Source organism: Anomalospiza imberbis, chromosome 1, assembly GCF_031753505.1.
Source record: "Anomalospiza imberbis isolate Cuckoo-Finch-1a 21T00152 chromosome 1, ASM3175350v1, whole genome shotgun sequence".
Taxonomy (NCBI): domain Eukaryota; kingdom Metazoa; phylum Chordata; class Aves; order Passeriformes; family Viduidae; genus Anomalospiza; species Anomalospiza imberbis.
In genome coordinates, this window is record NC_089681.1 from 128825362 (window position 1) to 128842640 (window position 17279).

Sequence of the window (17279 nt, forward strand, 5' to 3'; positions counted from 1 at the left end):
ATGTACTGATGTAGGTATTGATGCTTTTTTAATCTTAAAAATGGGACTTAATCAAGCAGCTCTGTTATGTGTGCTGTTGCTCAGGGAGACCTTGTTTCCCTGGTAGTGTGACTTACCTAAGCAAAGCATTTTTTCACTCAGAACCATGCTGAAGAGGAAGTGATGACCTGCTTGTTCAGCCTCACCATATCCTGTGTTCAGAAAAATTTTCATTTCTACTTCTTTGCAAATGTTAATGGAATGTCCACAAATATTTTCTTGGTTTCTATGGTAGGAGAGAGTGTGAAACTTTCTAAACCACTGCATCATACTCATCATCCTGTGCTTTTCAGGAGAAGACCCTGGCCACAAAAGGAGTCATCTGTGGCATTACTTGTGTGTGAACTGACATTTAGTACATTTTGATCCCTTTCAGGTTCACATTTTGAAACACAGATGCGCATGTTACAAACCATAAAGGTTATTTGATCACTTTTATAATGACATATTAATAACAGAGCATATCAAAACAGCTCAACACAGATTCCTTCTTCTCTGACTATAATGCAGTCAGGCATTAGCTGAAATTTAACTGTTAGTCTTTTGGAAATCCTATATTTTACAGGTTTAACTTTCCAAATTACTGAAGTAAAATCTCCCAGTCCCCTGTGTATGCATGCATGGAGCATAGCAGGGTGCAAATGCTTGGGGAACTTGCCAGTAAGGGGTCACACAGGAGAAGCAGCCACCGTGCTGCAGACTTCCGCAGCCCTCTGAAAACAGCCGGGCAAGCACAGGCACGGGCAAGAGCTGTGGTGCATCTCTCAGGAAAGGAGCAGCTGTCCTGTGCCACACTCATCTGGCAGGGACTTCAGTTTGGGGCATATGGTCCACAGCCATGCATCCCCTGGTTCTTTGCCTGTGAGAGTGCAGAGCCCTAATGTTGCAGGACTTGGGGGATTGGGGAAAATAAATTATCCTTATGCTCTGTGTGAGAAGAGCCATGTGGACTTTAAACAAGGAATCATGAGGTTTGGTGGTATTCCCGCAGATCAGAGATCACACAGCTCTTCCTCCTGACACTACACCCAGCCATTCACAAACAGTAATGGGTTGAAATTGTTATATCTAATTTCTCAAAGCATTATTACTTCAGTAAGCTTTTCCACAAGTGAATAAAAGCATAGTTCAGTTTGAGAGCTATATCTGCATTAGGAAAAATAAATTGTTTTAGGAGGAATTACATCTGATTCAGACAGGGCATCTCCAGAGAGAATCCCTGACATCCAGTTATATTTGTTTTCTCTCCTTGGAGTGAATCTCTGAAGAAGTTTCTCTGCTTTTTATAGAAAGAAATTTTTCATAAAAGAATCAGTGGTATGGTAGCAAATCAGGAACAAGACAAATGGAGCTGTGTAAAACCCAACTTCCACATAGGAATCTGTTTCTGTGGATGGGTATCTGGAAGCATAGCTTGCCAGCGCAGTACTTTGTACTGTGTTATTGAACTGTTTCATAGACAAATTTTATAAATAAACATCAAAGTGTTTAAAAGAACAGTTAGCAAATATGACCACTCTTGCAAATATCCATGAACCTCCCTTCAGTAGCCACTCAGTAGTTCCAAAGGCTGTCAGGGCATTTAGTGATAGTAATAAATGTTGTATTTGCTTTTGTTTCATCTGGCTTTGACCAGCAAATTCAGCTGATTACTTCCATTGTTATTTTTCTTTAGAAGACAATTACATTGTTATCATTAAAAAATCCCGCTGTTCTTACACATTTCTTTCTGTTGGTTTTGAAATTCAGAACTCACTATCCTAGTTACCATAATTTTAAAATTTATTTTCATTCTTATACTTTTCTTTGTTTCTGTCCTTTTTTTTTTTTCAGAGGTTTGGTTTGGTTCATGCTCCTCCTGAATGTTACATCTCCCATTTTCATGTTTGTTGAAGAAAACACCAGTGATTGTAGAGGCCCTGCCAGCCCCCATATTAATAGTCAGAGGCTTAAATTATAGCACAGAAAAAGAAAATATAGGCACTTAGCTGATGGTCATATGTTGTTATGGCTGGATTATAACTGTATTCAGGAGGAATGCTCCTGTGGCTCTGAGATTATATTCTAGCAAGATAGTAGCTCACACAGGACTCTGCAGAAGCTCCTTGCATTCTTCTGCAAATATCCTGAAGAGACAGTCAGCCTCATCTGTATTTGGTCTACTTGTGGGATACAAAAGGATAAATATAAACTGTTCCATCTCTGTTGTGGGTCCGGTAAGCAGGACGTATGAAAGTACATTGATGGAGCAGTGCCAGTAAAATTTCCACTGGGTTGCTACAACATGTTGTGACATAACCACCAGGAGAAGAACAGCCTAAAAGTAGGCACTTTACATGGCATATGTCCGTGGGAAAGAGTGTATCATTTGAACATACAGTGTGAGAGAAGTTACTGCTGGTCTGACCAGCAGCACATGGACAGAGACAGTCACACAACTGTAAAGGTCAGGAATCTGCCAGGAATCCTTGTGTTGTGTTGCTTGGTTAAAAACTGACAGTTTAGGGTTCCTTTTGTGTCCAAGGAAACCACAGTAGGCAGCACTGATGCCTTTGGTATGGGACAGCTTTGAGAAGAGTTTGACTTAATGTGTATCCCACTGATAAAAAAAAAGTTATATTTTCTTCAGTTTCTTCAGAGACAACTTTTGAGGCAGGTCAAACATGTTTACCTCAATTGGCCCATGCACTTGAGTTAACCCATTTCTTTTATAGAAAATAGTATGTAAATCATAAAGGGCTGAGAACAGACATGCTACAGATTCTGATTTGTCCTATGGGTAAACCCACAGTATTCCCTGGTTTGTTTGTTTCCACTTTGGCTCTGGTGACTACATCCACATCTACAAAAGTCAGGGAAAAAGGCCTTGTTCAATTGACTAACATTAGCCCTATGGAGAGTCCAAATCTCCACTGGAAAGTGTTTGGGGTCTGTAAGCTGCAAAAGCTTCAAAGAGTTGCTGATAGTGTGGTGTGGTACTATGATTATCACACCAGTGCTGTACTCTGGAACCAGAGTTTGGTTGTGCCTTGAATTTCAATGTTCTTGACAAGAAATGGTCTCACATCTTGAGTCATCATCACTGCAGCTATGGATACTGGGATTTTCCATACAGGACCCTTTTCTATGTGCTGGCTAAACCACTTGGCCCTAATATGTGAGTTTTTACAATATAGATTAAACTAAGTGGAAGCTTTACATAGAGCACTTAGGAAGTTGTAATTCTGCAGCTAAGCACTCTCTTTTCTGTTCCTTTTTATTTTGCAGGTTGTTACTTTGTGGTATAGAGCTCCTGAAGTCTTGCTTCAGTCCAGTTATGCAACAGCAGTTGATCTTTGGAGTGTTGGCTGCATATTTGCAGAAATGTTCCGTCGAAAGTAAGAAATACAGTTCTATTTTCTTCATGCTTTTCATTTGAAAAAATGTGCACTAATGCCTGTTACAATACACTGAATCATGTTTATATTGGAAAGGCCTGATAAGATGTTTTATTTGCAGTGCAAAATATCAATGTCCATTGCAGATTCATACTTACTGCTATCTTGAAGTCTCTTTTGATGGGAGTCTCAGCTCTTGGTAAAACTTGCATGAGCATTGTTGTATTCTGGTTGAACCTGAATCCAAATGCAGATAAAACTGGCTGAGAGAGGCTGTTGATCAATTTGAGTAGAGCTGGATTCTGGAAGGGATTTACCGTAAGGAAGGCAAGGCACTGTGGTCAGCATAGTCTTCTTCCTCTGCAGTTTGTGCGTTGAAGCATCAGGTGTTTGCTTGTAGTCTGCTCTTGGGATATTTGAGATTTAAGAAGTTGCTGTAAAGTTGTTTTCTAGAGGTGGGATTGTTTAAGAATAACTTATGTAGCCTGAGGGTGGGGTAACAGAAATGATAAGTGTAGTCAACCCCATCCTCCAAGATAAATGGCTTTGTTTTAGCTGATAGTATGAAATCTGAACTATCTCACTGCAGAACATTACAGCTGGATGCAGGTGAGCTGTGAATTCAAAAGTTCCTCTCATGTTCTTTCTTTGCCTATGGAAAGACACTGATGTGCAGGTTGTACCATGTAGGGTGTGGAGAGGAACAAACCTGCAAGAGTTTTAACAGGGTAAATCTGTCTTGATACTAACCCAGTCACTTGCATTTTGGTTGAGCTAAAGGCAAAAAGTGCATGTTGTCATCACCTGGGTGATCTCCATGTAGAAACTGTACAGCATTTTTTAACACCCATGGTAAAGCCAAAGGATATACAGAACAAAAATGTGAAATAAAAGTATATATTGAGTCAAACCTGAAACACAAAATCAGTAAAATTTAGAAGGGGATGCAATGCTATAAGGGCCTTGAGAAACAACTATGTAATTTATGCAATAATTTTAAATACTAATTGAAGTCTTGCAAAATAACTTTGGGATTTTACTACTTATTAATGTTATATGGAAAAATGATTTTTCTTGGGCTTCTTGCCTGGTCAAATGGCCTGGGTAGAGTTATCCTCCACCCTCTCTGTCTCTGACTCAGAAATGAAGTCAGAAAATGAGAGAAAAAAAGAATGAGGATTTTAGGAATATCACTTAAACTCTCCATTACAAACTTAAAAAGATTCAGTCTTGGCCCATATACTGACATATTCACAATAGTATTAAGCTGCTGCTAGTTTTTCTGATTCAAATAGGAGAGTCAAAAGCTTCATTTTACCATTTGCAATAAGAGTGATACAGGCCAAAAAAAAAATGAATGCAGAACTTTATTACATGCTCAAAACTTTATTTTTCCTCTCATTTAATTTGAAGCATTTTGACAGATAAGAAATATTGCCATATACAAACTCTACTAATTTATTTTTTCTTGTAGTGGTGTATGAGCTTTTTTGAATCTCCAAATTCACACAGTAAATTAAATTTTCTACTTATATATAAATGCAAATAGTACATTAATACTACAAAACCACTATTTTTTTCTTATGGAAATGAATCTGGAGTTTAATAAAACCAGGACTTCTATTTTTGTTGCAAGATAGGGTCAGTCTGACATTCACAGTCTTATATTTGGGAGACTGTCAAAAACTGTAGAGGTCAGTAATCTGCCAAGTCTGTATGTACCATGTTACTTCATCACAAACAATATGACTTCTACATGCTTCAGTGTACGAACATGATTGGGAAGACTGTTCTCAAGGTTCTTTGCCATAAAGCCACAGCAAGCAGCCCTGATGGTGGCTCTGTGGGTTAACATTGCAATACTCTCTGCATGATCTGTGTTGTCTTTCGGATTCTTCTGACGGGTTGCAAAAGAAAGCCCACGTTGCTGTGACCTTGGTAGCAATAAAACGTAAAATTTTGCAAACTCCGTGGAGTATATCCAAAAGATTGAATAAATGTAATAGCAGTTTTATTGGGAAATGGTAAGTGCCCTTGGGTAATCACCAATCTGTATTTCCACTGGTGTTGGTAGGATAAGTGTATGAGAATGCAGCTAAAACTTTTTGAGTGATAGATGTGGGTTTGATATTAATACAACCTTCTCATTTTGCTGTCCTAGTGGGTACTTTTGCCTTCTTTTCCTACTCTCTTTTGCTTTCTCTTTTAAAGATCTTAAAGGTCTGTCATTTTTAAGAAACATACTGAGACTACTGTGGGCATTTTTATATCCCAGGGACTTCACTGGAACAAGTTGCATAGTAAAACACTATACAGCATCACAAAACATACCAGAATCTTGTTTATGTCAAGGAGAAATTGGACAGTCTGAGTTTGCTTGAATAGAATTTTGTAGTCTGTCACAAACACAGTGAGGGTGCTTTAAGCCTGGGTAAGTACAGGGGAAAAGTGAGCTCTGTATGAATGGTCCGGTCTGTATGTTACAGGTTACTATTTGATTTAAGTGGATGGCACCTCAGTTTAAATCACCCTTAATCTAAAGCAATTTAAGACAAATGCAAGCCAAGTATTTATTTAAGAAGTGGATCAGAAATACACGGATGTGTGTAAAGGACTTGGACACCAAAAAAAAAAATATATATATATATCTCTGTCTAGACACACCTAGAGTAAATTTGAACATTTCGCTCATCTTGGCTGATTCAGCTAAACAAATGACACTTTTCAGCTCTTTTCCTCCCACAGTCTGAGGTTTGTGTAAAGTCACAGCTATTTTAAAAGAGCACATTTTAATTTTGGTACAGATTTATAGGCTTTTGCAGAAATGGACACATAGAGTTTGTATCCTAAAATCCCTCAGTTAGATTCCCAAGGATCCTATTCTATTTACAGATCAGCAGTAAACTGCTCAGTACTCAGGTGTATGTGTTATGTACACAGAAACTCTTCTGCTTTGTGTGTCTTTTCTGTCCATGTGCACTGCTGATGACAGCATCCCCATAATAAAGCATTTCTTCAAAAATTCCTTGTATGACAGCTCCAGTTTTTAAATTTCCTGTTTAGTTAAGCATTTGCAGTGATGTCTGGACATTTGAATGGAGTGTAATTATGTAATGAAAGAGTAAACGTATTTGTCATAGTGCCTGTTTTCTTTGTGATTTAAAAGTTCTGGTGCATTGATAGTAAAAACCAGTAGGGGAAATGTAAACTATGCTATGGCTTGCTACCTTATTAGAGAGCCCTTCAGAGATACAGCTGGCAGGATTGATAGGGGCCTGACAGCATGGGGACATCATTTGGCTTTTTTTTTAATGTTTAGATAAAGATTAGAATTACTTATAAAAGTATTATACTTTGAGACTGAGCATTTTCCAGGCCAATAGGAAAGGGCTTTGTACCTTCTACTCTGTGAACACCTCATTAAAGAGAAAGGCAAAAATGGGCATAGCATGCACTTCTGTCTTGATACGTGGAACTCTTGCTCCTAAGCAGGAAGCCGTGACCAGTGTTTTAGGGAAGAAGAGAATGTCTTCTTGCTTCAATTAGGTAATACTTAATCCAGGTGAATGAGGGTGAAAGGGGAAAAAGACTGTAATCCCAGATTCAGATCTGGGTGAAATGCTCTATAAGAGAAAACTCAGGTCACCAATCATGGATTCTCTTCTGAGTAGTCAGTCTTGAGAAAACATGTCATAATATTTTGGTGCTTTGTTCTTACTTTATCTATACCTGCCCAGTTTTCAAAGCCACACTCCTGTATGATTTCAATGCTGCACTGACTAGGAGGGTTGGTAGGTGTGCATGGGGGACTCAGTAGTCAGGCTATCTATGTAACAATTCCAGCTGGGCACATTTAACAATCAGCTGAGTTTGTCTCCCTTTGGAGTAAATACAGAGCTAAAAATCATCAGAAGATACTATTAGTTTTTGTAGCCTCTGTTACATTTACAGCCTTGTCAAGCTGAAGAAGTCATACACTAGAGGGTGGCCATGTGACTGCATGTTTACAGGCACCAATTCAAACCCAAAACTGGAAAGACAGTCCTCTCCCAAAACCCTCTTCCACCTCCCCAAAGCAAAAGTAAAACAGTTTTATCTCAGTGCAACAAGCTTCATCTATCCAGGAGGGAAATTAATTCCATTCACATGGGTTTCTTACTGAGACTGTTCATGCACGAGCTCCATGGTGTTTTAATCAGCCTGCTGTTGGTAAAATCATCAGTCCCAGAAATTTATAAGTCTCAAGATTGGCATAAATAGTATGAGGTTATTATTTATTCATTTTTAAATATTGAATCATGTTTTTAGCAGTCATCTCATTTTTCAGCCTACTCTGTCAACTCCTAATATATGTGAGACAGTTACTGCATTGCAAACTGTGCTTGAAAATTGTAATGGCAGATAAGAGATGTGTGACTCTACTAAGATACCTATGGTGGGCCAAGTTCCCTGGTGGACACAAATAGTAGACATGGGGAAACAAGCTATTGGCATATAAGTCATCTTTCAGTGGTATAAATTTGTCCAATTAGAGGACTTATATCAGCGTGTGTAGAAAAAGCGTGAGCTTGTGACTTTGTTGTTGTAGATAATGTATATGATATGTGATGATATCAAAACTGGTGATGTGAACACTGGATTTGGGACTACAGGCTGCTTAGAATCATAAAACATCAGGTTTTAAAAAACTAGCAGTACACGTATTCATTCTTAGCTACACTGTCTTAGGGTATTGAGTAATTGTAGATCACCTAAAGCACTAAAATCTTTATTCCCCTTTCCAAACAAGCCATAAGTTATTAGTATAGTTTGAAGTGCAGTCATCAGATCCTTTGCATGTACTTTCCTGGGTCATCTACAGAACCAGGTGGTAGAATGGGTCTGTGGAAGGAGACCATAAGAGTAGTGTGGCCAGCAGGACTGGGGAAGTGATCGTCCCTCTGTACTCAGCACTGGTGAGGTTGCACCTTGAGTGCTGTGTTCCGTTCTGGGTCCCTCACTTCAAAAAGGACATCGAAGGGCTGGAGGCTGTCCAGAGAAGGGAAATGGAGATGGTGAAGAGTCTAGAAAATATGTGTCATGAGAAGCAGCTGAGGGAACAGAGGTTGTTGTGGAGAAAACAAGACTCAGGGCAGCACCTCACTGCTCTCTACAACTCCTGAAGGGAGATTGTAACGAGATGGAGGCCGGTCTCGTCTGCCATGTCTCAAGTGAAAGAACAAGAGGAAATGGTGGTAGGCTGAGCCAGGAAGGGTTCAGATTAGGTATTAGAAAAAAAAAATTCAGTCCAGGAGTGGTCAGACATTGGAATAAGTTGTCCAGGGAGATAGTGGAGTCACTGTCTCTGAAAGTGTTGAAGAGATAGATGTGGCACTTGGGGCTATTGCTCAGAAGTGGTTATGGTGGTGCTGGATTGGTGGTTGGACTGGATGATCTTCAAGGTCTCCTCCAACCCCAATGTTCCTGTGATTCTGAGAAAGAGAACCCACTCAGAATGTGCCCCTCACTTCTACCTCTACCTGACTCATCAGCAAAGAGCAGCAGAGTCAGCTCTGCAGTTGAAGTTTCAGTTAATGCTTTGTGGGGTGAAGATGATCAAGTGGTTGCAGGAAGAAATAGCCAAGTGTAACAAGAACACCTTTTTTTAAGCTGTCTCCAAAACCTGAAGCTGGATAGGGAAGTTGGAACTTCTGCCATTGAGTGAAAAGACTAACTTTTTAGCAGGATCATGTCATAAAGTCTTGGCTTCACTGAAATCACTGTTGAAATTAACCTTGACTTCAAAGGGGATTGTAACCTCTTCAGAAACAATTCAGTGTGACAGGGTTGCACAAAGAGTGGCAAAGCTGTGCTCTGTTTATGTGCACAGTATAGCACTTGAAGCAATCGCTGTAGAAGAGTGCTGCAAACTGGCAAGGCAGGAGAGGGTGTTGTATAGTGGTGTCCCCAGCTTCGACGCTTTGCACTTCTTTCAGTGATGCAGTACAAGCTTTCAGCTGCCTCATGTGTGATACAAGTGTAAGACTTCTGTTCAGAGTAAGGGTTGCAGTATGTGGGAGCTATGAAGAACTGTCAGCTGAGAGTTGAGGCTAAGGGTGGAATTCACTCTTCTGGGGTTCATGAAGCTGCATGGGACAAGCCAAAGAGTGTGTGTAAGTTAAATTTGCCCAAATTTAAGCTACTCTAGGAGAATGATTATTGTTACCTGTCTGCTAAAATACTACACGCACAAACACATGCACAAAAAGGTATCTACAAAGGAAGTCAAGCCATGAGTATGTGAGCTACTGTATGCATATCCTTATCCAGAGAAAGATGTGCAACTCCTGTTTGTTATCAAGGGCAACAAAGTGATAACTTGTAACAGAGCCTGCAGTTCCTTGGTGATTTGAAAGGGACAGGTAGCTTTTCTCTTGGGAGAGATCTGCAGTCCGGTTCTTCCTTGAGTCTGTCCTAACTAGCACCAGTTTTATCATGCACTCATTTGGTCTGAATTAGCTGTTCTGTAGGTGCTAATCTTGCACAGATACAATCTTTTAAGCTTGCACTTTCAAAAAAAAATAGATATAAGTCTGGCAACGTGTTCAGAAGAGAGCCACAGGTTCTCAATGGCCTGTGTGTTCTTCATCTAGAGATTGACGTAAAGAGGCCAGTGGGCTTTGGGGAAAATTGTTCACAGAAATGGTGCTAGTGCAGAGAATTGCTTGGAAATTTAAAAGTACTGTGTCCTCTACTCCTGACATAGCCTGGGTTAGTCATTCCTTAGGATGAGTTGTTTTGCTGTTGGATGGTCTTGAGGAATAATCAATCTGTAACTTTGCAAATGCATACCCAACAGTGGGGCGGGGGGGGGGGGGTTTATGTGTGCTAAATGACCCTCACTTCAAATTAAGTAACAGTATGTCATTACTTAACTTTTTATTTCCATTAATATTTTTAGTTATCGAAACCTTTAGGAAAGCAGAAACATTTGTTTAAAGCCTGTAATCAACAGTAAAGTATCATATACTGAAACATTATCAGCAAAATGCTTTGCAATTGAATATAGAGCTTGTTTTTATAAGTATAGGATGTATTCCTGCCACAGCCCAAGTGCATCAGTGATATGACTGCAGATACCTGGGTTGGGATGGGAGCAGAACAGAGAGACAACATATTCCTATAAGCCACCATAAACAGAACTGTCTCAAACTGAAATCAGTTGATAAACTTAGCCTGATTTCTATAGGAAAGGATTATATTCCTTGTCTTTTTAAAATTATCTTTATTTGCACACCATTGTGAATCTTCAACAGACTGGTATTTTAACTTCTTGCTGTGTGTATGGATAATGCAGATGAAATCCTGGACATACTGAACGTGAGAAAGAAAGACAACTCTGATTGGCAGTAGTGAAGACTTCAGTTTTATTTTAGCTTTCTGCACAAACAAGAACAGTACCAAGAACGCAGTATGAAAAGAGGCTCTGAAGATAAAAAGGTGCCTCTAAAATGTGAATACTGCCATGCAACGAATTGTGAGGCATATTTCTATGACACAGTATCATTTCAGATGCATTTTAATTCCTTGTCAGTTACTTCCCTGGGCTTCAGCATATCTGATCATTTAATCCTCACTGTTTTAATGAACACAGTAGCTATGCAGCAGTAGGAATATTTGGCTTTGCCTACTATATCCTGTATTCCTCCATATGGAAAATTTCTACTTCTTTTCAGTTCTTAGCTTAACTTTTCCTTCTCATGCTGTGTTCTCTTATTTTCAACACGTTTCTGAATTTCTTTTGAAAGCAGAGAAAAGATCTGTAAAATAGATTTTTAATCTTCTTTAGGTTGGAAAGAAGAGGGAACTAGAGAGAGCATCAGAGGAATCTGTTAACAAAAGAAAAAATAGGATGCATAACTGGATGTTGGGAGGGAAGGTATAATAAAACCAAGACAGTAGAGCCATGGCAAAAAGCAACTGAGTAAGTACAGCCATGAATGCTGCTTATAACTTAGGTTTTCCATATAAACTGCCAAACATTTTAAATGCGGTTTAAGAGAAAACTGGTCTCTTTATCATGCAGCAATTTAGACACAGACCTTGCAATCACATTATCTGGTGTTTTCCAGTGAACCTTAAACCAACATATCTAGTGGACCAAGAGCTCCAAAGTGTAATCATTCACTTGTGTGCTTGCTTACAGTTAGATCTTGGTAGCAGAAAGAACTAAAATAACAACTTTTTTTTTTTTGTTTTGTCTTTTGTTCTAACAAGCAATGGTATATGTTGCAGCTTAGAACTATAAAAGCTACACAGCTTAATTTGCAACCTTTGAACCAAAGTACTGTATAAATCTGGCCTGAGTTTGTTTCTGCCATTTTTGGAAATTATCTTGTTTTGTTACAAGAATGATTTAAGTTGCAAGTGCTGTAAAAGTTCACCACAGTCCAGACCAACTGTACTGGGAGAAGGTTTGTTCCGTAGAAAGATCTTGTCAGCATTCAAAATTCTGTGCTTTGCACTTTCTATCCTTTATTCTTCTGCCATTCATGTGCATAGGGGTGTGTGGGAGGGTGGTCATTTTTCCAAACTAGACCTAATAAACTGGGATTTTTTTCTTCCTCCCCAGATAAGTGGCCAGCCTATTAGGAACATTTTTTTCAAGTATTTTTAAAGTTGAATGGACACAAGCCACAGTTTAAGTTCGTGATCTGATGGAACAACAATGACATTCTGCTTCACACTTAAGGAAACTTAACATAAAAGGAAGCAGAAGACTGCACTTGTCCATGTTATTCCAGTTTTTTGGATAATGAAAATTGTTTTCTGTTTAACCTGACATCCAAGGCAGAACTTGCATTGGCTTTAGGCAAAGAACAAACACACCTTAATAGAGAGAAGGACAAACAGTCAGAATAATGCTAAAAGTTATCAATTAAGAAATAAATGTGTTTCCAAGACAGCATCACCTCATTAAAAGTAAAATACCATGTTGCTTTTTAGCTCACATTTTCCCTCAAGCCTTTTCTAGTCGGTATCTGTTGTCTGCACTTGGGGTGATTGATAGCCGTTAGTCAAATCCAGTAACTGTATGGGTTTGTGGTTGGAGATGGGTGGTAAGTGCCAGGCCATTCACTTGTGGTTTTGCTTCTAATTTCCAGCTGTGCCAGGCTTTCAGTCAGAGGAATAGATCTGTTGGTAAGGGAAACCGTTGATAAACCATAGAAACCAGAAACTGCCACTACCCATGACAAAAAGCCAGAAGGGAACCCTGGAGCAGTAGTACAAAGCCCCACAGAAATGGTGTTAGCTGACCAAGTTTAATTTGACTATTTGGTTCAGGTGTGGGATCGTGTCAGGTAAGGCAGTGGCCAAGGGACCGAGACTGGGACCAGGTGGCTCTGGGCTGGCAGCCAGTGGCTGCACACAGCCCAGATAGCACCTCATGAGAGGTCTCCTCCTGGAGAGCTTCCCATAGCTTCTTCATTGCAGGTGGAACAACACTAGTCTGAAATCCCCCTGAACACATAGTCCTTAAAAATATATGCATGCCTTAGAGGTCCAATATTCCAGTCTGTGACAATCTGAATTAGTCTCGCCAGAGGTCAGAGGAAAAGACCTTGTGGTTAAGAGAAAGACCACAACATGTCAGTCGTGATGTAGGTATTTGTGAGTCCTTGGTATTAACATTGTTTGCAGTGGATATTTGGAAATGCAGCTGGCAGCAGAAACATCTGGATCTGAGCTGTGCTGTGTACAGCTGCTGTCCAGTTGCTGTGAAGGTGCACCACCTTTGTGTCCTCTAGAGCATCTCAGAGACAAGTTCATACCTGAAATAAGCCAGAGCTGTCTGAGGGCTGCTTTGGTGGGATCCCAGCTGCAGATTGTTTTTAGCAGTCACTCCACTAGCCAGAGAACAGGAGAGAAGCAGAGCAATGTCATCCATGCCCCTTGCTCTCTAGCCTGAAGAGGGATAGCCAGCTGTACACTGCCCAAAGACTTTCTGTTTGAAAGGGTCTCCTGGCTCTTTCACACAGAATCCCTTTGCAGGAACTTGGCTGGGAGAGTCTTTGCTTTTTGCCTAGAGTTTGGCCGGGGAAACCTCTGTGTACTTTTGTTTGACTCGTAATACAACTAAACATTGTTTTTATTTACTTTTCTCTTTCATAGGAAAATGGCTACAAAATGGTATTTAAATTCCTGGGATCCTTTCCTGGTCACTGGTGCACTCTGGAGAGGAGGGAAAAAGACTGGACTTTAACTGTGATTCATGTTGCTGAGCTCCCAAGTGTGGGAGTTTTTTTCCAAATTGAGTGTCTAGTCAGACATTTTGATCCGGGCAGCATTTACTGAATTTTCTGTGTTTTATTGTCCAGAAAAGTTTAATAATTAGTTACCATTGGTCAGTCATAAAGACAATATGTACTAGTTGAGAAGTATTTAGGACTAATCTGCCTCATATTTGAGTTTTTCAACAGCTTCAGACTAGCACTTCTCAATAAGTATTGGTCAACAAGGTTGTTAAATGTTTTTTATATCTAATAAAACCCCATAAATGTGCATGAGAGAAGTGGAAAGCAGACCTAAAGGAGCAGACAATCTCTGGAGTTTAAAAACAGCTAAGGATAAGGATAGCAGAGCAAAACATAACAGTTTTCTGAGACGTTGTACTATTTTGTACTAAGTAAATAATTGGCTGTGAGAGAAGACCTCAAAATGTCAATGAGAAAGCAAGTTTGATATTTAGATTCTGGAAAACAATTTTTTCAAGGAAATCACAGTGCCCAAAGGCAGCTCCCCACTGACTCTTGTGGAAAAGCTTACCTATATTGCAGGGCTGAGGCCACTGCAGAGAACTTGCAAGTCTGTGCGTTGCAGATGTCAAAGACCTAGACAGAGTCCTAACTTGGTGAGGAAGGGAAGTGGCCACAGCCTCTCCTGCATGAATGTGCCACCTGCCACAGACCAGCATGTGTTACCCACGTGTAGCTAGAGCTGCCTTTACCATCAGGAGCCTGGTGTTGGCAGGATACAGCTCACCCTGTCACAGCAATTCCTGTCCCTTCTTCCTTTGAAGCCATAGTTTGCCTTGTGATATGAAAGCACGTGTTGTTGCCTTGCTTCTGATTTTTGTTTGCACACGGCCTGTGGCACTGCCATTACATTTGCTTGCTTGCTCTGCCTGACCTGGTGGCCCTGTACAAATGGGTCCATGTGAAACACAGCCACCATGGTGTGCTGACTGCTAGAGGCAGAGCCAGGATTTGACAAGCTCTTGGTGTCAGCATGTGACCTGCCTGGCTGGTTTTTGTGCTTGTGGCATGCCTCGTTTTGCAGTCTTTTAGGAACCATCTGTCTGGCATGGTCAAACCATGTGACTTCTTCCAGAAACTCATACAAAATGTGCTCTGGTTTCCTTTTATAGATGCACTGAATGAATTCCATCCAGATGCAACTCTTATGATAAACTCTGAGAAAGTATTTCTTCTTTTACTTAAATATTCTCCATATTCATGGCTTCTCTCCTACCATATCAAAGTTTGCCAGTAGTAAGTGCTTTAGGACTATAGACATTTGTCAAATATTAATTTCATCCAAGGGATTACTTCATTTCCACTCATTTATTCAACAGAGCCGGAGTAAATTGGCATGAAGATTCAGTTACTATTGATTTTCACTGAGTCTGAATCAGTTACCTAAAGGTACATGACTCAATGTGCTATGTCCTCCAGAATTTCACCAACTACAGTGAATTATCAGATCTTTTTTATTAGATTATGTCCATGAAACAGGTTTTATGATTATGTCAGTACAACATACACACTGTTCTACACAATTTAATAATTTTTTAAGTGCTCTTTATATCCAAATAATTTGGGAGCAAGCTTTCAGCATCTAAAGTATACATAGCAGGAGATCTTTGTGTAATGTTTCTATCTGTAGCTGTTAAATTAAGTCTGTTTGGCAGTGATGAATCATACTCTGCCGCTGTAAGAATGAAGGTACTCAGTTAAACCTAGATCTCATCAGACCATTAGCAGTGAAAGAGTACACGTACAGAGTCAGAACCGTATTCTAGGTGGGTGCCCTACCTACTCAATCACAGAAACAGACTTGCTTGCTTCTCTTCTGCCTTGGAATCATTTTTCCATTCCTGTGAAGTAATTGCAAAAGGAGAGGTAGGTGTTTCTCATCTCCTAGATCTTTTAAGAGCTTGATTTTGAGGGCATTTTGCTGGAAAGTGAGAGCAGAGTTTAAAGAGGGCCTAGACTTTTTAGCAAACTCTTTATTTTTGGCAAACATACCAGCCACAACTGTATGAAAAGCAAGGCATAAAATGGCTTACCATGGGAGGAGGCTTTTACTTGACTGTTCACTTTTTCCAGAAGAGGATTATGTTTTTTTCTTTAATTCTGAACAAATAAGGGGTTTTTTTTGAGAAATGACAGCCATCTCCATCTGGATCTTGAGGAACTCCTTGGAGTGGGCATAAAGGTGGTAAACACTGTGGTTAAGTGGGGACAGAAGAGTTCGAGATACGGAGTGATTCAAGGAGCTACATGTGCTCAGTATTTCAGAGACTGAGGGAATGTTCATTTTGTAAAGACAGAGTTGTGTGCTCTTCCCATTAAAATGATGTCACAAACCAATAGAGCTGTGCCCCAGACAACACAAAAGGCTTATGGCTCAGTAATGGTAAAGCAGAGATAATAACATAAAGATTGTCACAAAAAAAAACTTGGGGAGCCTGGTAGCACACAAATCTACAGCACAAAATGTGCTGCAGTCACATAGCATCTGAGCAGTGTCATCACCTGGAAGTTAGGTTTTCAGTTTTCTCTTTAATACAAAAATTAACTTACTCTTTCTTTTAGTCAGGATTCAAGTGGGAAAAAAGATTTTATGTGAAATCACTAAAAGCTGAACAGGATAAATAACCAGAGAGCTCCTAATAGGTGAAGTCAGATTACTATGCACTGTCATGGGCCAGTGAACATAAATCTCACAGCTTCTCTGGCCTGAGTCCAGTGTATTGCATGGGACAAAGTATTGCTTAGGGCAAAGTTGTATCTCGTTTAAGTGGCCTTTGAAAACTGTATCAGTTTTCCTTGTGTGGTGGCTGTACATAACTTTCTACCTTAAATATTTATCTCAAGCTTTTCTGCAGGTGTTTAGTAATTCACTATAAGCCAGCACAGCTGCTAAAAATTAAAGTATTTTCTTTGCACCATCCTTCTAATCCACTTTCATGTCTTTTGACACTCAGACTCAGCAGCTGGGGAAAAAGGTTGAAATTGAAATTTAACCTCTGCTCATGTAACAGTTTGCCATTTAGTACTGAAATGTTTTGCCTGCCTTTCTTGTCTGAAGGCTTATAATCCATTTACAGAATTTTTTTCTGACCAAGGGTGTTTTATTGCAGCTGAGGGTGATGAGACATATTAGTTGTGGGTGGGCACAGTTCTGATGTTTCAGGTTTATCTGAAAATTTAGAGAGGCTTAGAGCAACAGGTGTCATTTACACATAGTATGGGGGCAAATGAAGTGATCACATATCAAAACATGTACTTGACACCACATAGTAGAAGCAGCTGAAGCCCAGATGGAGAGAAAACCCAAGGATTGTGTCTCTTAGCCTTTAATGTTTTTCCTGAAGGGAAAAAAAATCACTTTTCTTTAGACTTTATTCTGTATTGAGAATTTCATGTTCTAGATTGTGAAAACATCTTTGAACTCTCTATTTCCCTCCAAACATGGAAATTTGCCATCTCTTGAAGCTCCCTTTTCTGAAGTTTCACAGAGTGCCCATGTGCAACCTCCATTAGCTCAGTGTCACTCTGTCACTGTACTACTGCAGCTGACAGAAGAAATTGACTTACA

The 17279-nt window shown here is 39.8% G+C and overlaps 1 protein-coding gene across 3 annotated transcripts in view; it reads left to right on the forward strand.

Moving 5' to 3' along the window:
* CDK6 (cyclin dependent kinase 6) overlaps window positions 1-17279 on the forward strand; it is a 131575-nt gene that overhangs the window by 92143 nt on the left and 22153 nt on the right. For all 3 annotated transcript variants that reach the window (XM_068210941.1, XM_068210962.1, XM_068210952.1), the window contains exon 5: window positions 3307-3416. In XM_068210941.1, coding sequence (XP_068067042.1) covers window positions 3307-3416 — 110 coding nt within the window. The remainder of the gene's footprint in view (window positions 1-3306; window positions 3417-17279) is intronic.